Consider the following 19,233-nt stretch of genomic DNA (forward strand, 5'->3'; position numbering starts at 1 on the left):
ATGATGGGAGTTGTAGTCTCAAAACATCTGGAGGGCTGAGTTTGCCTGTGTCTGCCCTAAGCTACAGAAGGTAATGGGGCCCTTTATATGTCCAGCTGTCCTTTGCCAACAACAATTTGTCACTGTTTTTTGGGTTGAAAAGCTTGGGGGGGGGGAGGATCCCAGGATCGACCAGGAGCACCCTGCGATCGACCTGTTGGACAGCCCTACTACATGGTAATTTATGGCCGTAATAGGTATCTAAAGCTATCTGCACATAGCAAAATATGTATTTTATCAAAGCAATTGTTGTAATTGTTGAACTGAAATACAGTTAAGAAGAAGTATATTAATAGCCAACAAAGGCCCGTATAGTTAAAGCTATGGTTTTCCCAGTAGTGATGTATGGAAGTGAGAGCTGGACCATAAAGAAGGCTGATTGCTGAAGAATTGATGCTTTTGAATTATGGTGCTGGAGGAGACTCTTGAGAGTCCCATGGACTGCAAGAAGATCAAACCTCTCCATTCTTAAGGAAATCAGCCCTGAGTGCTCACTGGAAGGACAAATCCTGAAGCTGAGGCTCCAATACTTTGGCCACCTCATGAGAAGAGAAGACTCCCTGGAAAAGACCCTGATGTTGGGAAAGATGGAGGGCACAAGGAGAAGGGGACGACGGAGGACGAGATGGTTGGACAGTGTTCTTGAAGCTACCAGCATGAGTTTGACCAAACTGTGGGAGGCAGTGGAAGACAGGAGTGCCTGGTATGCTCTGGTCCATGGGGTCACGAAGAGTCGGACACAACTAAACGACTAAACAACAACAACAACAATTATTAAGCTCTAACTATATGTAGATTATATTTTATTTGTGTTTTTATCTTATATTTTGGAAATGTCCAGTTGGTTTTTTTTCCTTTAAATTTTTTGGGGGCCCCAAGAGAGTGGGGCCCTAAGCTATAGCTTGTTCAGCTTATACGTAAATCTGGCACTGCCCATATGGATCGCAAATGTATATATGGATGTAATCAGGTAGAGGACATCACAAACTATCTGCTGATTTCCCCCCTGTATGCATTGCCCAAAGGAAAATCTATATTGCCAATTCTTCATTGGTTTCTAGGTCAATTCACACTGGAAGTGAGAGTTCAACTCCTAGCAGACAAACATCTATATACTATACACCAGGTAGCCAAATTTGTGCTGACAGCCAAGAAGCCCCGTTCCAGCTATGTGAATGCATGCCAGTCTTAAGTTTTAATGTTGTAAATTTCTTTTTATGTTATCTGCTATAGGTCACATTGTAGGGTTTTAGATTAAAGTTCCCTTTAATTCTCTGCCATCCATTGTAAAGGCCTTTGGCGATATATGATAAAATTGATTGAGTACTCTTAGCCTAACTGACCTGTCTCTCTCTAAAGAGAAAATTTAATCCCTCAGACCCCTAAATACACACACACACATGCTTTGCCGAAATGGTTCAAAATTTACAAGGAACTGAGCAGCAAAGAAAGATGTGACCGTCCTCAGATCTGCTTTGGTCTTTTAGGCTGCGTAAGTCACTCTCACAGAAGCTAGTGGGATTTAGTTCCTAGTACAGTGGTACCTCGGGTTACATACGCTTCAGGTTACATACACTTCAGGTTACAGACTCTGCTAACCCAGAAATAATACCTTGGGTTAAGAACTTTGCTTCAGGATGAGAACAGAAATCGTGCTCTGGTGGTGCGGCAGCAGCAGGAGTCCCCATTAGCTAAAGTGGTGCTTCAGGTTAAGAACATTTTCAGGTTAAGAACGGACCTCCGGAACGAATTAAGTACTTAACCCAGCATGGTGTAGTGGTTAAGAGCGGTGGACTCGTAATCTGGTGAACCGGGTTCGCTTCCCCGCTCCTCCACATGCAGCTGCTGGGTGACCTTGGGCCAGTCACACTTCTCTGAAGTCTCTCAGCCCCACTCACCTCACAGAATGTTTGTTATTGGGGAGGGGGGGGAGGAAGGGAAAGGAGAATGTTAGCCGCTTTGAGACTCCTTCGGGTAGTGATAAAGCGGAATATCAAATCCAAACTCTTCTAACCCGAGGTACCACTGTATACCTATTTGGGATCCTGCCCCCCATAAACACACATAGGATCGGTCTGCCATTGTGTCAAATGCACATAAGCCCTCGCAAGCCCAGGGTGGATCTCAGCCTGCCTGCAGATTTGCCTCACGCAGAAGATGTCTCAGCCCTGCAGGGAATCCCCATACCATATTGCACCTATTTTTAGCACGCACGGAAAGACCTTTCGGTGGGAGCATCCCCCATGGTTCAGTTGCAGCTCTGAAGCACCTCTTTGGAAATGTGCAAAATTCTTGGCCAAGGAGGCAGATCCATGGCATCTGAGAATGCCGGAGCAATACAATCTGTGCAAATCTCTTGGCAACCTCTAGTTGCTGCAGAGGCGCAGCTTCAATGCTGCTGTCGTTCTACCTAACCTCTCCCCTGTTTCCCTCCCTGTCATGTCTTTGTCCTCTGGGTCTAGAAACCTGGTGGTGGTGACCCCAACGTTTTGGAACTCAGAGGTGCTTAAAGCTAGACAGAGGCCAGCAAATATCAGCAGATTCCTTCAGGATGAGCTTAAAGAGACCCAGTGCTCTGATGGATAAGCCCTGCCTCTCTTCACAGGACTATCAGCTCTGCAAAGCAATGGACTGGGAAATTTGAACAGTTATTTTATGCCACATTTCTTTTTTTTAAAAAAGGAAGATGTTCACAATAATATACAGGGCTGGATATACCGTAGGTTTGATAAAGCCCTAAGCTACTGAAGGTAATGGGGCCCTTTATATGTCCAGCTGTCGTTGGTTAACAACAAATTGCCGCTGTTTTTTGGGTTGAATGTATGCTATATGGTAATTTATGGACCTAATAGGTATCTAAAGCCATTTGCACATAACAAAATATGTATTCTGTCATAAAATACATACTTTATGTAGGCATCCTGTATATAGAAATGAGCAAATTTTAGGGAGCAGGCTAGCAGGCGGGGCCCATGACTTACATCTTAGGAGCCTACACAACACAAAACACTGTTGCTGTATGTAGATTTTATTTTATTTGTTTTTTTATCTTACATTTTAGAAATGTACATCCAGGTTTTTTCCCTTTAAAGTATTTTTTTTGGGGGGGGGCTCTTGGGGCCCTAAGCTATAGCTTCTTTAGCTTATACGTAAACCCAGCACTGATAAGATAGAAGAAAATGATCAGACAACAGCATTGCAAATCCAATCGTTAAAACCAGTTACAAATCAGAGAGTTGCAACCAGAATTAGCTGAAAAATGAAAATGAGGTAAAGTAAAAATAATATGCACCCTATAAGGCTTGGATTTTTCATATCATGAAACCAGGAATAAAGGGATCAGAGAAGGGGCTTGAAAGTATGGTTTGGTTTGGATGAAGGTTAAAGCAAGGCAGAAAAAGAATTGGTCTGTTGTATGATGCTGACCTCTAGTGTTTAAGCACCAACCAGCCACCTTTCGATACACAGCGCTGCTATACATCCAGATTTCCCTAGACATTACCGGGATTTCAAAAGTAGAATTGATGTCTGAGGGGAATTTCCTAAAGGCTGCTCTTTGTCCTGGATCTTAGATAAGTCAATCAGAAAGCTCAACAATTTGGAGGGTGGGAGGAGCGGAATTGCTGCCGTAATATTTTTTTTTAAAAAAGGTAAAGGACCCCTGACAGTTAAGTCCAGTCACAAAAGACTCTGGGGTTGTGGTGCTCATCTCGCTTTAAAGGCCGAGGGAGCCGGCGCTTGTTGGCTCCGCAGACAGTTTTTTCTAGTCATGTGGCCAGCATGACTAAACCGCTTCTGGTGCAACCAAACACCGTTGATGGAAACCAGAGCAGCACACGGAAACGCTGTTTACCTTCCTGGTGCAGCACTGCCTATTTATCTATTTGCACCGGTGAGCTTTCGAACTGCTAGGTTGGCAGGAGCTGGGACTGAGCAACAGGAGCTCATTCTGTCACAGGGATTTGAACCGCCGACCTCCTGATTGGCCAGCCCAAGAGGCTCAGTGGTTTAGACCACAGCGCCACCCGTGTCCCCACCGTAATATTAACCAAGCGTAATTTCCAGTGGTGCTCCTCTCAGATCTGTTTGAAAAACCTGTATTGGGAACTGCACTTCTTAGTGTTATAGAGGTGGTGTTTAAAAAGATGAAAAGATAAATAGCCCTCCAAGGAGTTCATTTTATCGTATGATTGCAAGGACACCTTTCATGCTGAAGTCCACCCTCAAAATGTTTCCTCCTCTTCATCTTTGGGATGAATTCTGCTCCTTTCCACTTGGGGCCTTGTCCTGGGGCCTTGCCCACTTGGGACTTCTGCCCTGGTTACTGGGTTTTCCAGCTTCCAGTTCTAAGAAGAAAATGTCTTTGCTGCTTCTGCTACATTTCCATATATGCTCCCTGACAGCTGAAAATGTTCATTTTCTCCTCCAGCCAAATCTCTGCCTTTCTCGCCTCCCTTTTTGTGCCGACCCCTACTCTACTAAAACTTTTTTTTTTTAAGTCCCCATCAATTCTGGTTAAAGTTCCAGCTCTGTCTTTTAGAGTATATTGAACTGGCTAGATCACACTAGACAAGAGTTTCAAAAAGCATGAGGAAAATGCAGAGAATACTTCACAAAACAGTGCCCTAAAATACATACCTGGACTTGTTTCAAATTAATGTCTGCAGGAGACTTTGTGGCTATTTAAGTTATAATTAGAATCATAGAATCATAGAATCATAGAGTTGGAAGAGACCACAAGGGCCATCGAGTCCAACCCCCTGCCAAGCAGGAAACACCATCAAAGCACTCCTGACATATGGTTGTCAAGCCTCTGCTTAAAGACCTCCAAAGAAGGAGACTCCACCACACGCCTTGGCAGCAAATTCCACTGTCGAACAGCTCTTACTGTCAGGAAGTTCTTCCTAATGTTTAGGTGGAATCTTCTTTCTTGTAGTTTGGATCCACTGCTCCGTGTCCGCTTCTCTGGAGCAGCAGAAAACAACCTTTCTCCCTCCTCTATGTGACATCCTTTTATATATTTGAACATGGCTATCATATCACCCCTTAACCTCCTCTTCTCCAGGCAAAACATGCCCAGCTCCCTTAGCCGTTCCTCATAAGGCATCGTTTCCAGGCCTTTGACCATTTTGGTTGCCCTCCTCTGGACACGTTCCAGTTTGTCAGTGTCCTTCTTGAACTGTGGTGCCCAGAACTGGACACAGTACTCCAGGTGAGGTCTGACCAGAGCAGAATACAGTGGCACTATTACTTCCCTTGATCTAGATGCAATACTCCTATTGATGCAGCCCAGAATTGCATTGACTCTTTTAGCGGCCACGTCACACTGTTGGCTCATGTCAAGTTTGTGGTCAACCAAGACTCCTAGATCCTTTTCACATGTATTGCTCTCAAGCCAGGTGTCACCCATCTTGTATTTGTGCCTCTCATTTTTTTTTTTTTTGCCCAAGTGCAATACTTTACATTTCTCCCTGTTAAAATTCATCTTGTTTGTTTTGGCCCAGTTCTCTAATCTATCAAGGTCGTTTTGAAGTGTGTTCCTGTCCTCTGGGGTGTTAGCCACCCCTCCCAGTTTGGTATTAGAAAAATCTTAATAATTATTCATAAAGGAAACAGTTTATAAGAAGTAAATAAGGAGGCCAGATACAGGATAAAGGAAGTCTTTAAAAGGAAGGAAGGAAGGAAGGAAGGAAGGAAGGAAGGAAGGAAGGAAGGAAGTTGTTTATTACAGGGTATTGGATCGGGTTCCCATATTTCAAAATGACAAACCCCACAGTTGAGCTCCCCCCCCCAAAAAAAAAACATACCAATTTGCCACATTTTCCCCTGAACTTCAATCCTGCTGCTGAAATCCTGGACATATGGCAGCCCTAGTAATGGATAGAGTGACAAGACGAAGACCAGGGAGATCTGAGTTCAAGTTCCCACTCAGCTGTGGCATGAAGTGACCTTGAACATGGGCTTTCTCTCTCTAAGCTTTGCCTAACCACACAATTTTGTTATGAGACTAGAGGCGGAGGAAAGCTCCTTTAAGGAAGGGTAGGATAAAAAATATATTACAAAATCAGTGAATAATAAACCAGTTTGCTGCCAGGCTTGTGCCACCATCTTCTTTTTAAATTCACATTCATGCCATACTGTGATATCACTTTAAGCAGTCATTATTATAATTGTTATAATATACAATGGTACCTTGGTTGTTGAATTTAATCCATTCTGGGAGTCTGTTCGAAAACCAGAACTCGGCTTCCGATTGGCTGCAGGAGCTTCCTGCACACAATCGGAAGCTGCATCAGATATTCTGCTTCCAAAAATACTTCGTAAATGGGAACACTTACTTCCGGGTTTGTGGCGTTCGGGAGCTGATTTGTTCGGGAGTCAAGCCATTCAACCACCAAGGTACTACTGTATTTATTTATAACCTGCCTTGTTCTCAATGCAGCTTGCAAATGAAAATAAGAACCTCTAAAAACATAGGAATAAACCAATTAAAAATCAATAATATCAATAAAAACATTGAAATAATTAGAACTATATACATATCCCAAAATCTATTAAAACCATGCCAATAATCACAAGACAAATAGCACATAAGCGGCACACAAAACACTACCAAACCATTCTACGTTCTAAAACTTATATTAATAATCCAAAACTTGAGAAAACAATGTACAAGATCTACTACAGAAGCCACAAACAGAAAACTCATTCAAATTGTGTCCAAAAGGAAGATTCAGTCTTTAAGGTTCCTTTAGCCAGGCTCCTGTAAATATCAAAAAGGGTAAGTTTGATCAAACGAAGTGTCAGCGATGTTGCACTCAAGGGTTAGATATCAATGAAGATAAGTTTGATCAAACAAAGTGTTGGTGATGTTACGCACAAGAATTAGACAGGGTGCCAGCGTTTGTCACCTGTTTCGCCCATGAAGAGTCTCAGGCTTCTTCAGTAAATTCTCTCTCACGATTTCGATATATTTATAAACATTCACTGGTGGTATAAACCAAAACTTATTAGTGTTTAAACAAGATTTCTAAATAATATCTGAACAGACAAGTGCAAAAATCTATACTTACAGTCTATATGTTATATTTCTTCTTGGCTTAAGCTACAATATTTAATTTCTTTCTTCAGGAAATTCTCCCTCAAGATTTTGGTGTATTTACATACATTCACTGGTGATATAAACCAAAACCTGATTAACCTTTAAACATTCATTATATAATTTCTGAGAATATAGAATTGGCAGCATAGGTTTATTTCTTCAATAATCACAAGACAAGCAGACTTGGCTCCTCTCAAAGAATTCTGGGAAGTGTCGTTTGTTAAGGGTGCTAAAAGTTGCTTGGAAACCTCTATTCTCCTTGTGGAACTACCATTCCCAGAGTGGTTTAACAATCAATTGCTCTTTACAGGGAACCCTGGGCATTGTAGCTCTGTGACAGGACTAGGAATCTCCTCACAACTTTCAGCCCCCAACATTCAGCTGGGCATGAAAATAGGCAGAGCAGAATTTGACAGAATGAGACCAAGAATGATGAGGAATGACTGGACGACGACCAAGACAAGTTGCAGGCCCCAAATGTGCTCACGGTGGATTGTGCCTAGCTAGAGATTTGCTAGGGACGCGGGTGGCGCTGTGGGTAAAACCTCAGTGCCTAGGACTTGCCGATCGTATGGTCGGCAGTTTGAATCCCCGCGGCGGGGTGAGCTCCCGTCTTTCGGTCCCAGCTCCTGCCCACCTAGCAGTTTGAAAGCACCCTTAAGTGCAAGTAGATAAATAGGTACCGCTTTATAGCGGGAAGATAAACGGCGTTTCCGTGTGCTGCGCTGTTGCTGGTTCACCAGAGCAGCTTCGTCACGCTGGCCAAGTGACCCGGAAGTGTCTCCGGACAGCGCTGGCTCCCGGCCTCTTAAGTGAGATGAGCGCACAACCCTAAGAGTCGGACACGACTGGCCCGTACGGGCAGGGTACCTTTACCTTTACCTAGAGATTTGCTGCAGACTTTTCTTTTCAAATCCCACGAGCTAATTGCTAGGAGGCAAGCACAGTTTCCCCCCCTGCGCTTCTTTTATTTCCTTGGTCCCCAAAGGCATCCTAAACCAAAAGAAGCCCCACATGTTTTCATATACGTCAAGCTAAAAGCTAGGCAGAAGAACATTCTTAAGACACCACCACAAATGGGGGGCGGGGCCGGGGGGGCGGGAATGGGACTTTTTCTTTTCTTTACAGCCCACCATTCTTTTGTATTGCATGTTATAGAAATAGAGCGTTTCCGTCACACAACAGCTTTAAAAGCATGTGTCATCGTCGCTCATGTCACCAAGTGCGAGCTTGAGACAGTCGATTCTTAGCAAAAAAAGCTTTCAAAGTAAACTCCATCTTACAGCAATTATTCACCAGGCTACGGAATGTTCTGTCATCATCTATTTCCAGCATACTGGCTGATGGAACTGAAAGGAAATAAATGATGTTCACAGCCTTTCATTACAAAAAGGAAAGATGGAGAGAAAGCAGTGATTGACATATAATTAACGGTGGAACCCCAGTTGCACTATACCATTTCAACAAAATGTGTTATTTTCCATATATCACCTCCTACATTTGCAGCTGTTGATCTGCCCTTCATATCCAGCAGGCTGTTTCGCAGCTTCTATATCTTTTACGCAGCTTCTTGAATGAGGGGTTAATGGCTGTTGTTGCCCCGTGTTTTGCCAGCTGTACCCTGAGGAGCTTACCTGAGCATTAAGATCAGTATCTGAAACTGCTCTCTGGCCTGACTTAGGAGTCAGCTATTTACCTTTACCTTTATACAGCTGCGCAGGATGTGGGTGGCGCTGTGGGTTAAACCACAGAGCCTAGGACTTGCCAATCAGAAGGTCGGCGGTTCGAATCCCCTTGACAGGGTGAGCTCCCGTTGCTTGGTCCCAGCTCCTGCCAACCTAGCAGTTCGAAAGCACGTCAAAGTGCAAGTAGATAAATAGGTACCACTCTGGTGGGAAGGTAAACGGCATTTCCATGCACTGCTCTGGTTCGCCACATGACCTGGAAGCTTTACGCCGGTTCCTTCGGCCAATAAAGCAAGATGAGCGCCGCAACCCCAGAGTCGCAACCCCAGAGTCGGCCATGAGTGGACCTAATGGTCAGGGGTCCCTTTACCTATTTACTTTTACCGTTATACAGCTGCAAACAAAACATTTTCAATGTGTTGCAAAGTGCAATATACAAATGTGACACTAGATGGCGATAGTGAGCTATGCCAAATTAAATGTAGTTTTCGAAACTTTTTTTTAAAGCATTTCGCAGCGTTTTTTAAATATGCGTGTAGATTCCACCTTAGAATCATAGAATTGTAGAGTTCAAAGAAACCCCAAGGGTCAAATCCCCGGCAACTCACATGGAACGTAGAAACTTGCCTTGTGCCAATTCTATCTATTGTCTACATCTGAACCTGGGCAGCCTGAAGTCATGGTGGCTTTGAGCAAATGAGCTTACAGTCCATAGGGTTACTCCTGCTCTGGAGAGGCAATATTCACATCTCTGCTATTCTAAAACTAGCAAACATTGCACACTGTGGGTGATTAGGCGTAACAGCTGAGCTTAGCAGAGCGACTGGCATTACCATCATGGAAACCAAGGAGCAGAAGGTCAGGCCTCCACAGGAAGACCATCAAACAGGTGCAACATCTGTGGAAAATGAGCCGATGAGATTTCTGTGGGATACTGACCAGGGATAACCCATTGAGAGGTTGAGTCTATTCCTATTCAAAATGCAGGCTGGCTTTTTCATGTTGCTTTTTTTTTTCCCTTCCAGTTGCTGAAGATAAATTATAAGGACATGTTAGTTTAATACAAGGGTAGCCAACGTGGTTCGGGGCTTCCAGATGTTGGGAGTCCAACAGTTTCTGCCTAACCTTTCCCTGTGGAATCAAACAAATCTGAACCTTAACATACACAGCAGTCGGCACTTCCTTAAGAGCTGTCCAGGGTCAAGAGACATTAGAAGAGGGGTGAGAAACCTGTGGTTCTCTAGATGTTCTGCAATCTTCTGCTCATTCAACGCCGCTGATGCAGCCACACAAATGCTTTAGCATGTAGCCAAACCTTGTGTACATCCACATACTCCACATTTTCACTTCCCAATTAAGGTATCCAGATTGGTTTTTAAAAAATAATTCACAGTGCTATCTTATAAATGTCTTCTCAGAAGTTATGTGGTTTGGTTGAAAGCCACTTTGAGTTGACCCAGGGGCAAGAGGAAGTGACTAATGATAATAATAATAATAATAATAATAATAATAGACGATTGAGTTCAGTGGGACTTGCCCCCAGGTAGCAATGGGGGAGAAATTCAGTTCAGTTTTCATTTAAAGGCAAACATACCTTGTTCACACTTTCTGAAACATGTGAACCAAAATACACCCATCCTCCAAAATTCACAGTTCTCTGAATTTCACAGTTCTCTAGCCAAGTAATATGTGGATGAAAATAAAATCCCCAATAGGGGAAACTGCAAACAGAAATCATATTATATTAGGAGAAATTCACACAAAAATGCTGGGGGGATTTTCAAGATGACATTTAATCGCAAAAGGATGTGGAAATGGGGGGAAAAGAAGCCTGCAAAAATGAGAAAGAGGGAGAAACTGAAATGAGCAGAATCACCCATCCCTGCTCCCAGGGGAACATGTTGTATAGCATTGAAAGCCATCATTTCACAAAGGATTCAGTCAAATTCCCCCAACCACACCTAGGACAAATATTTGCTTCTCTGTATGCAAGCATCCTCTTTGAAATGTTTGTCTTAATTCTTCCAGAGTTCACATCTGATCGGGTTTAAGGCAAAGCGCTCATATGATGTGCCAACAGCTGCAATTTAACCAGGCCCTTTGAGCCTACTTTGAGAAGAGGAGTGAATGAGCAGGGAGAGCAGGATTTGGTATTTCAGCTGAAACCTGAATCCAGAGGCCAGCTGAAGTTTACAGAACACCAGCCGGCCCTACATGCTAAGAATTCTTGACTAAACAAGAAATGGAGTCTGTCCCCCTACGGTTTCCAATGTAATGTTTATTTCTCCTCGCTATTATGGTGATCATACAAATGACAAAAGAAGTAAGCTGCTATAACAAAATATGTTTTAAAGGGCTTTTTAAAGCTTCTCTCTCTCTCTCTCTCTCTCTCTCTCTCTCTCTCTCTCTCTCTCTCTCTCTCTTTCTCTCTCTCTCACTCTCTCTCACACACACATGCTTGTCTATGCAAGGACGTTTTCTGTGGGAACTGTTCTTTGGACAAGTGCAGTGTGACAGGAGGTAAAGCTAAAGGTAAAGGGACCCCTGACCATTAGGTCCAGTCGTGACCGACTCTGGGGTTGGGGCGCTCATCTCGCTTTATTGGCCAGCTTCCGGGTCATGTGGCCAGCATGACTGAGCCGCTTCTGGTGAACCAGAGCAGTGCACGGAAACACCTATTTATCTACTTGCACTTTGACGTGCTTTCGAAATGCTAGGTTGGCAGGAGCAGAGACCGAGCAACGGGAGCTCACCCCGTCATGGGGATTTGAACCACCGACCTTCTGATCTGCAAGTCCTAGGCTCTGTGGTTTAACCCACAGCGCCACCCGCATCCCGTGACAGGAAGTACTGATAAACAATGGTTCTTTGGGACTTCTTGTAACTTGTTCTGAGTCTCTTCCTTGCATATTACAGTGAGAGAAGCAGAGAGAGTGTCTTGGACTCTTGTTGGACTAAGCATGCCTTGACCATGGCAGTGGTGAACACCTGTATATATTTGCTACCAATATGCTTTTATGCCTGTCAAATAAACTTCTACACTCGACCAAATCTTTATGGGACCCTGAGTGTTTATTGTCTACTGTGTGTACCCCAAAGACGCTTCCAAGGAAGGAGATGCGTTGAGATGCAACTCTGCTGAGTACGGATACTGGCACACATGCAGCAAAAGTAATAATAATAATAATAATAATAATAATAATAATAATAATAATAATAAATTATTCATACCCCACCCATCTGGCTGGGTTTCCCCAGCCACTCTGGGCGGCTTCCAACAGAATATTAAAATACAACAATCTATTAAACTTTAAAAGGTTCCCTAAACAGGGCTGCCTTCAGATGTCTTTTGAAAGTCTGGTAGTTGGTTTTCTCTTTGACATCTGGTGGGAGGGCATTCCACAGGGCGGGCGCCACTACCAAGAAGGCCCTCTGCCTGGTTCCCTGTAGCTTTGCTTCTCATAGTGAGGGAACCGCCAGAAGGCCCTCGGAACTGGACCTCAGTGTCCAGGTAGAACGATGGGGGTGGAGACGCTCCTTCAGGTATACTGGACCAAGGCCGTTCTAAATCTGGACTAAATCATCCATCAGAGGTTGATGGATTGATCCAACAGTTTCGTTGTCTGGAGAGGTCACTTTCTGGTTTGCATGATGGAGAAGCTGTTTTCAACAGAGCCCAGTGACGGAAGGATGCAGCTGTACTGAAGCAGCACCAGGCATTGTAATATTGTGCCCAAACAATTTTGCACCTGGGCCAAAAGCCCCTGTGGCCCTCCCATTCTACGCCACTGCCGGTATTATCCAACTTTGTTACCATGTCTCTGATCTCTGACACTTCCCACCTTTCTACCTCATGTCGGAATGAGGGCTTTGCCTCTGCAGCTTGCAAACCAGTGGGGGCAGGGCCAGATTTAGGTTTGATGAGGCCCTAAGCTGCTGAACATGGTGGGGCCCTTTATATGTCCAGCTGTCCTTTATCAACAACAAATTGTCACTGTTTTTTGGGTTGAATATATGCTATACAGTATGGTAATTTATAGGAACGCGGGTGGTGCTGTGGGTTAAACCACAGATCCTAGGACTTGCCGATCAGAAGGTCGGTGGTTCTAATCCCCGCAGCGGGGTGAGCTCCCATTGCTTGGTCCCAGCTCCTGCCCACCTAGCAGTTCGAAAGCACATCAAAGTGCAAGTAGATAAACAGGTACCGCTCCGGCGGGAAGGTAAACGGCATTTCTGTGCGCTGCTCTGGTTCACCAGAAGCTGCTTAGTCATGGCCACATGACCCGGAAGCTGTACGCCGGCTCCCTCGGCCAATAAAGCAAGATGAGCGCCATAACCCCAGAGTTGGCCACGACTGGACCTAATGGTCAGGGGTCCCTTTACCTTTACCTTAAGTCTCAGTGAATCCAATAAGCATGATTTCCAGATGTGTATGGATAGGATCCAGGCACGGCATTAACGTAGCATTTTGCAACTGAAATATACTCGGAGTCGAGAGTGGATTTCATGCTCTTTATTCAGCTCATAGTGGTGAGGAGGAATGGAAGTTCCCCCACAATATCTGCTATATATACGGTACATTATTTACACAATGGACTGCACATGATTGGCTAATTCCGGGATTCTCCTGTAGGCCAATCAGGTTGTGGATTCACTTCCACCTGGAGCTGGATTGGGTGGCTCCTGCGGACCTATCATACTGCTGCATTGTTCTAGGACCAATCATACTGCTGCATTCTGAATCCTATTGTTCTAGGACCAATCAGACTGCTGCATTTTGGATCCTATTCAACTCAGTACATAACAGCAACTCAGTGACTTGATGGCTTTCAGGCCAACTGCTTATATTTCCAGATTGTACTAGAACTTGGTCTCTGTTCAGGGATGGCGTTGTTGTTATCCAGGACCGGCAGGGTATCTGCACTTTGCAGGGCACAAGAAGACAGGTCCATGTCTAAAGTCTGAAAAATCTGAGGAAGTGAATAGTTGTCAGACGGCAGAGGATCCGACCCCATGGGAGGTTGCCAGGAATGGATAAGACAAGGAAAAGTCCTTACCATGTGCTTTTTATTCAGTAGTCACAGAGAGAGGCTTGGAAACAGCCTCTTAGAATAATGGCATTGTCCCGAGTAAATCTCCACCCTCCTCCGTTTCTCCCACTTCCTCATGCGTCATTGCTACAGGAGATGAAAAGTGCCCTCTGCCTTTGAGATCTTTGCTCTCCTACTTTTAAGGCCCACCAGTTTCTGGGAGGGGTGTGTGTCTGGAATGCTTTCTAAAGACACCATGTTCATCAGCTCTTGCCTTCCTCCTCCTCTCCCATTATTTCCCAGTTTTTCCCCCTCATCTGCCTCTGACCTGTGACCTCCCTCAAACCCCTGTTGTAATTCTGAACTGTCTCCTTCTTCCTGGAAGGGTCAGGCTGGTGAGGCAGTCTCCACCATTCCTCCTCTGCCCAGTCCCTGACAATAGTGAGGAAATTGCTGCTGGAAGGTGGTGTCCAGTCCCCCCCCCCCGGTAAGATCCGGAAGCTATTAAGGATTCAGTGTTTCAGTAAAGAGTGGTCTCAGCAAGAGGAAGGTGTTTGCTGTGCCATCAGCTACTTGCCCTCATTGCAGTGCCTGATTTACATATAAGCTAAACAAGCTATAGCTTAGGGCCCCACTCTTTTGGGGGCCCCCCCAAAAAATAAAGGAAAAAACTGGATTTTCAAAATATAAGGTAAAAAACAAATAAAATAAACCTACATACAGCAACAGTGTTTTGTGTTGTGTTACATCCTATGATGTAAGTAATGGGCCCCACCTGCTAGCCTGCTCCCTAAAATATCGCTGGTTTGCTCATTTCTATATATAGGGTGCCTACATTCTGCATGCGCAAATGGCTTTAGATACCCATTAGCTCCATAAATTACCATAAAGGTAAAGATAAAGGGACCCCTGACCATTAGGTCCAGTCGTGACAGACTCTGGGGTTGCAGCGCTCATCTCGCTTTATTGGCTGAGGGAGCCGGCGTACAGCTTCCGGGTCATGTGGCCAGCATGACTAAGCCGCTTCTGGCGAACCAGAGCAGCGCACAGAAACGCCGTTTACCTTCCTGCTGGAGCTGTACCTGTTTATCTACTTGCACTTTGATGTGCTTTCAGACTGCTAGGTGGGCAGGAGCAGGGACTGAGCAACGGGAGCTCACCCCGTTGCGGGGATTAGAACCACCGACCTTCTGATCGGCAAGTCCTAGGATCTGTGGTTTAACCCACAGCACCACCCATGTCCCTGAGACTTACTGGGAAGGAAAAATGCTTAGAATCAGATTGCCTCTGTGTCTATGCCAACCCAACAGCAAGGTGGGTCTGCAGCTATGGTTGTGTCTGTGGGCCAGATGATTTTTATATTATAATTATGCCTTGTGCTCAAAACATATGAAAGGGCAATAGCTCAGTTGGGGAGCTTGTGCTTTTCATGCAGAAAGTCCCCTGTTCAATTCTCGAGATCTCCCGATAGGGTTGGGAGAAACTACTACCAGTCAATGTATACAACATTGAATTAATGCACCAGGCTCTGACTCAGTAGGAGGCTGATAACTATATTTTCATATACGTGTTTGTCTTGCGCAGAACTGATTACTATCATTAAAATGAGCACGTATCAGCCTTCTAATTCTGATGAGCACAAATGCCCGCCAGAGGGCAGCATCACCCTATCAAATAACACAGAAACAAACTTGTTTGGAACATACTGACAACTTTTCATTTATGTAGTCTGCATGAAACCTAGACTGAACTTCTCTGTCTAGTCAATCCAATTCAACATCTTAATACAAACAAGTTTTCTTGTGCTTTATAGCCTCTGATTTATTGGATAGTAAGGGAGCAATTGGACGTGGGTGGCACTGTGGGTTAAACCACAGAGCCTAAGACTTGCTGATCAGAAGGTCGGCGGTTCGAATCCCCGCGACGGGGTGAGCTCCCGTTGCTCAGTCCCTGCTCCTGTCAACCTAGCAGTTCGAAAGCACATCAAAGTGCAAGTAAATAAATAGGTACCACTCCAGCAGGAAGGTAAACGGCGTTTCTGTACACTGCTCTGGTTCACCAGAAGCGGCTTAGTCATGCTGGCCACATGACCTGGAAGCTGCACGCTGGCTCCCTCGGCCAATAAAGCGAGATGAGCACTGCAACCCCAGAGTTGGTCAAGACTGGACCTAATGGTCAGGGGTCCCTTTACCTTTAAGGGAGCAATCGTTAATTATTCAACACTGGCTGAGATCTATAGGGCCACATGCACCCGTAGTTTTTTGCAGTTGCCTCATCAGGAGCTCATCTTCTCCATCCCTGACCCACTTTGTTCTTTCATACAGCCACATGTTCAACAACTAGGTAAACAAAACAGACCACAGCATCAAATCCAAAAACCCCTGAATGCAGATCGAAGCCAACCCTCACCTTGCAAATGCCTATGAAGAGATATGTCTTGAACTGTTGGTGGAAGGTCATAGAATCCTAGAATTGTAGGGTTGGAAAAGGGACTGTGAAGGTCATCTATTCCAACCCCCTGCAATGCAGACCATCTCAACACATGGTCCCCCATCCAGTATGAAACCACACCAGACCCTGCTTAGCTTTGCAAATGTGCTCACAGGTTTATTGCTGCACCACATCAGCCAAAGAAATAGCCATATTTCTATGGCAAGAGGGAGTCATTCAGGGTCCGGATCTAAACCACTGAGCCTCTTGGGCTTGCTGATCAGAAGGTCAGCAGTTCGAATCCCCACGACGGAGTGAGCTGCTATTGCTCTGTCCCAGCTCCTGCCAACCTAGCAGATCGAAAGCACGCCAGTGCAAGTAGATAAATAAGTACTGATATGGTGGGAGGGTAAACAGTGTTTCCGTGTGCTCTGGTTTCTGTCACGGTGTTCAGTTGTGCCAGAACCGGTTTAGTCCTGCTGGCCACATAACCCGGAAAGCTGTCTGTGGACAAACGCCAGCTCCCTTGGCCTGAAAGTCAGATGAGCACTGCAACCCCATAGTCGCCTTTGACTGGACCTAACCATCCAGGGGTCCTTTACGTTTACCTTATTGTGGGACCATTACAGAGAAACAGCTATCTGCCAGGTCATTGCATATAGGCCAAAACCTTTGGCAGGATCGTGCAAAGAACCTTCTCTACAGGCCTCAGTTGGCTGTCAGAACCAATACCTTGAATTGGGCCTAGTGGCAAACAGGCAGTCAGGATAGCTTCCAAGGGGTCAGTGTAACTCAAGTCCAACTTGCTGCTCTGCTCAAAGTTCTCGTTCCATGTTTTACACTAGAAGCAATTTCCAAACCATCTTCAAGGGGCATTATACTAAAAGCAGAACTTTGTTATGATTTTTTTTTAATGACTCAGTTTCATAATAAACAGAAATGGAACCAAGTATTTACAAGCAAAAAGGGGGGGGGGCATATCGAGTTTTATGAGGTGGAGAGCGTCAAACAATTGTTTCTTCTGGCAAACCTCCTTGTTTCCGAGCTTTTGCTGGTTTTGCAGTCAGCTGTTGAAAGGATTCACGAATCATGAGAAAGCTCAGATTCCTGAGTGTCTAGTAAAGCTATTGCGTTACCTTGACACCAGTTCCCTTTGCTAAATACCATTCAAATGCTTCAGAATCACACAGTTATCAAAAGTATATAGAAAAGTGAAACTGGACAATAGCAATGCCATTATTTTATAAAAGCACATGAGGTATAATTTTATACTCCATAACCTAACAAACACCAATCCCTCTGCCTGTTGTCTTTTTTTCTAAAATAGTGACAGGACATCTGCTCCAGGTCACACAGGCAACAGCCAATAGCCAGGGATGATGTGAATTTTAGTATTTGGATCTGTTGACCACAAACTGTCACCACTATAGTGGAAATAATAAGGAGCAAGGCTGCAGTCCAATATATACTTACAGTGGTACCTTGGTCTACGAACAGCCCTGTTAACGAACTATTCGGTGAACGAACTCCGCAAAACCGGAAGTAGGTGTTCCAGTTAGCTAACTTTGCCTTGGAAGCTGAATGGTGGAAGGGCACTGGCAGTGGGAGGCCTCACTAGGGAAAGCATGCCTCAGTTTAAGAATGCTTTGGTTTAAGAATGGACTTCCGGAATGAATTAAGTTCGTAAACCGAGGTACCTCTGCACTTGCAAGCAAGCTTCCTTGAGTCCTCAGTAGGACTTACTTCTGAGCAGACAGGCATAGGTTAACTTTGTACATCAGTAATTTCAAAGCCACTTCTTTATCAAAGCCCATATAATAGAATTTATAGCCTTTGCAGCAATTATTATGGTAGATTACTCATGACTGCAGATTAACATGGGTTATCAAAAGACGAAAATCGGGAATACCAAGGATACAAAAATTCAGGATCAGAGCCTTATAACCATGGAAACTGGACAACATTTAAATGTGGGGTGGGGGGAGTCCCACTGATTTCTATGCAACCAGCATAGGACAGGCTCACGGTGTTAGTTTTAACAGCGAAAGCTTCACTTTGTGCCGTCTACAAAATGTACAGGAGAAAGAAGAAACACAAAAGCAGCAGCATAAAATCTCGATAAATAATATGTGTGAATAAGGCAGGAAATGCAAATGATAGGCAGAGATGGTAGAAGGGAAGCTATATCCTTTCAATGACAATTTCCCCATCTATCAGCTTCGCTTGTTTTTTTCTCTTCCGGCGAATTTTCATTCTGCCTTGGAAACCTGGAGGGAACAAGAAACATAGATGTGAAAAATTATCAAGGGTCAGCAAACTTTTTCAGCAGGGGGCCAGTCACCATCCCTCCGACCCTGTGGGGGGGCCAGACTATTTTTTTTTGGGGGGGGGATGAACGAATTCCTATGCCCCACAAATAACCCTGAGATGCATTATTTAAAAAAGGACACATTCTACTCATGTAAAAACATGCTGATTCCCACACTGTCCGTGGGCCGGATTTAGAAGGCGATTGGGCTGGATCTGGCCCCCAGGCCTTATGTTTTCCTACCCATAGATGTGATGTACTAAACCTGGCTCTGTATTCCCACTCTCTTCTGTCTAATCCTATTTTGCAACCCCCCCCCCTCGGAACAAGGACCTGTCCTCATGTTGGCTGGTACCCAACTAGCTTGTTCCATCAGTGCAAGGATTTCGATTTGCACAGAGGAGACCACAGAAGAGAAGATATTACTTCTTATTTTTTAAATAACTTTAAAAAAATAACTCCTCCCCCCTCTTTAAAAAAAAGTAATAACCCTGGATTCTTTGAAAAAAATCTGGTAACCTTATTATAGAATAATTATAATATGCAGCAAGAATTGGAATTTGGGGAAAACCATGGAGGGGTGGAAGGGGAAGTCCTAGGTTGATGAATTGAATTTTAAATTTTAAATGTTGTTGAATT

The 19,233-nt window shown here is 44.5% G+C and overlaps 1 protein-coding gene and 1 long non-coding RNA gene across 2 annotated transcripts in view; both read right to left on the reverse strand.

Moving 5' to 3' along the window:
- Positions 1 to 19,233, reverse strand: part of LOC309335783 — a 141,773-nt gene that overhangs the window by 93,818 nt on the left and 28,722 nt on the right. The window lies entirely within an intron of this gene.
- The window catches only part of TFPI (tissue factor pathway inhibitor), a 47,813-nt gene continuing 46,091 nt past the window's right edge, over positions 17,512 to 19,233 (reverse strand). The window contains exon 9 of the mRNA XM_081849086.1: positions 17,512 to 18,553. Within this exon, the coding sequence (XP_081705212.1) occupies positions 18,468 to 18,553 (86 nt within the window). The 3' untranslated portion in view covers positions 17,512 to 18,467. The remainder of the gene's footprint in view (positions 18,554 to 19,233) is intronic.

Source organism: Podarcis erhardii (assembly GCF_964252035.2).
Source record: "Podarcis erhardii genome assembly, chromosome: 1".
In the NCBI taxonomy this organism is placed as follows: Eukaryota; Metazoa; Chordata; class Lepidosauria; order Squamata; family Lacertidae; genus Podarcis; species Podarcis erhardii.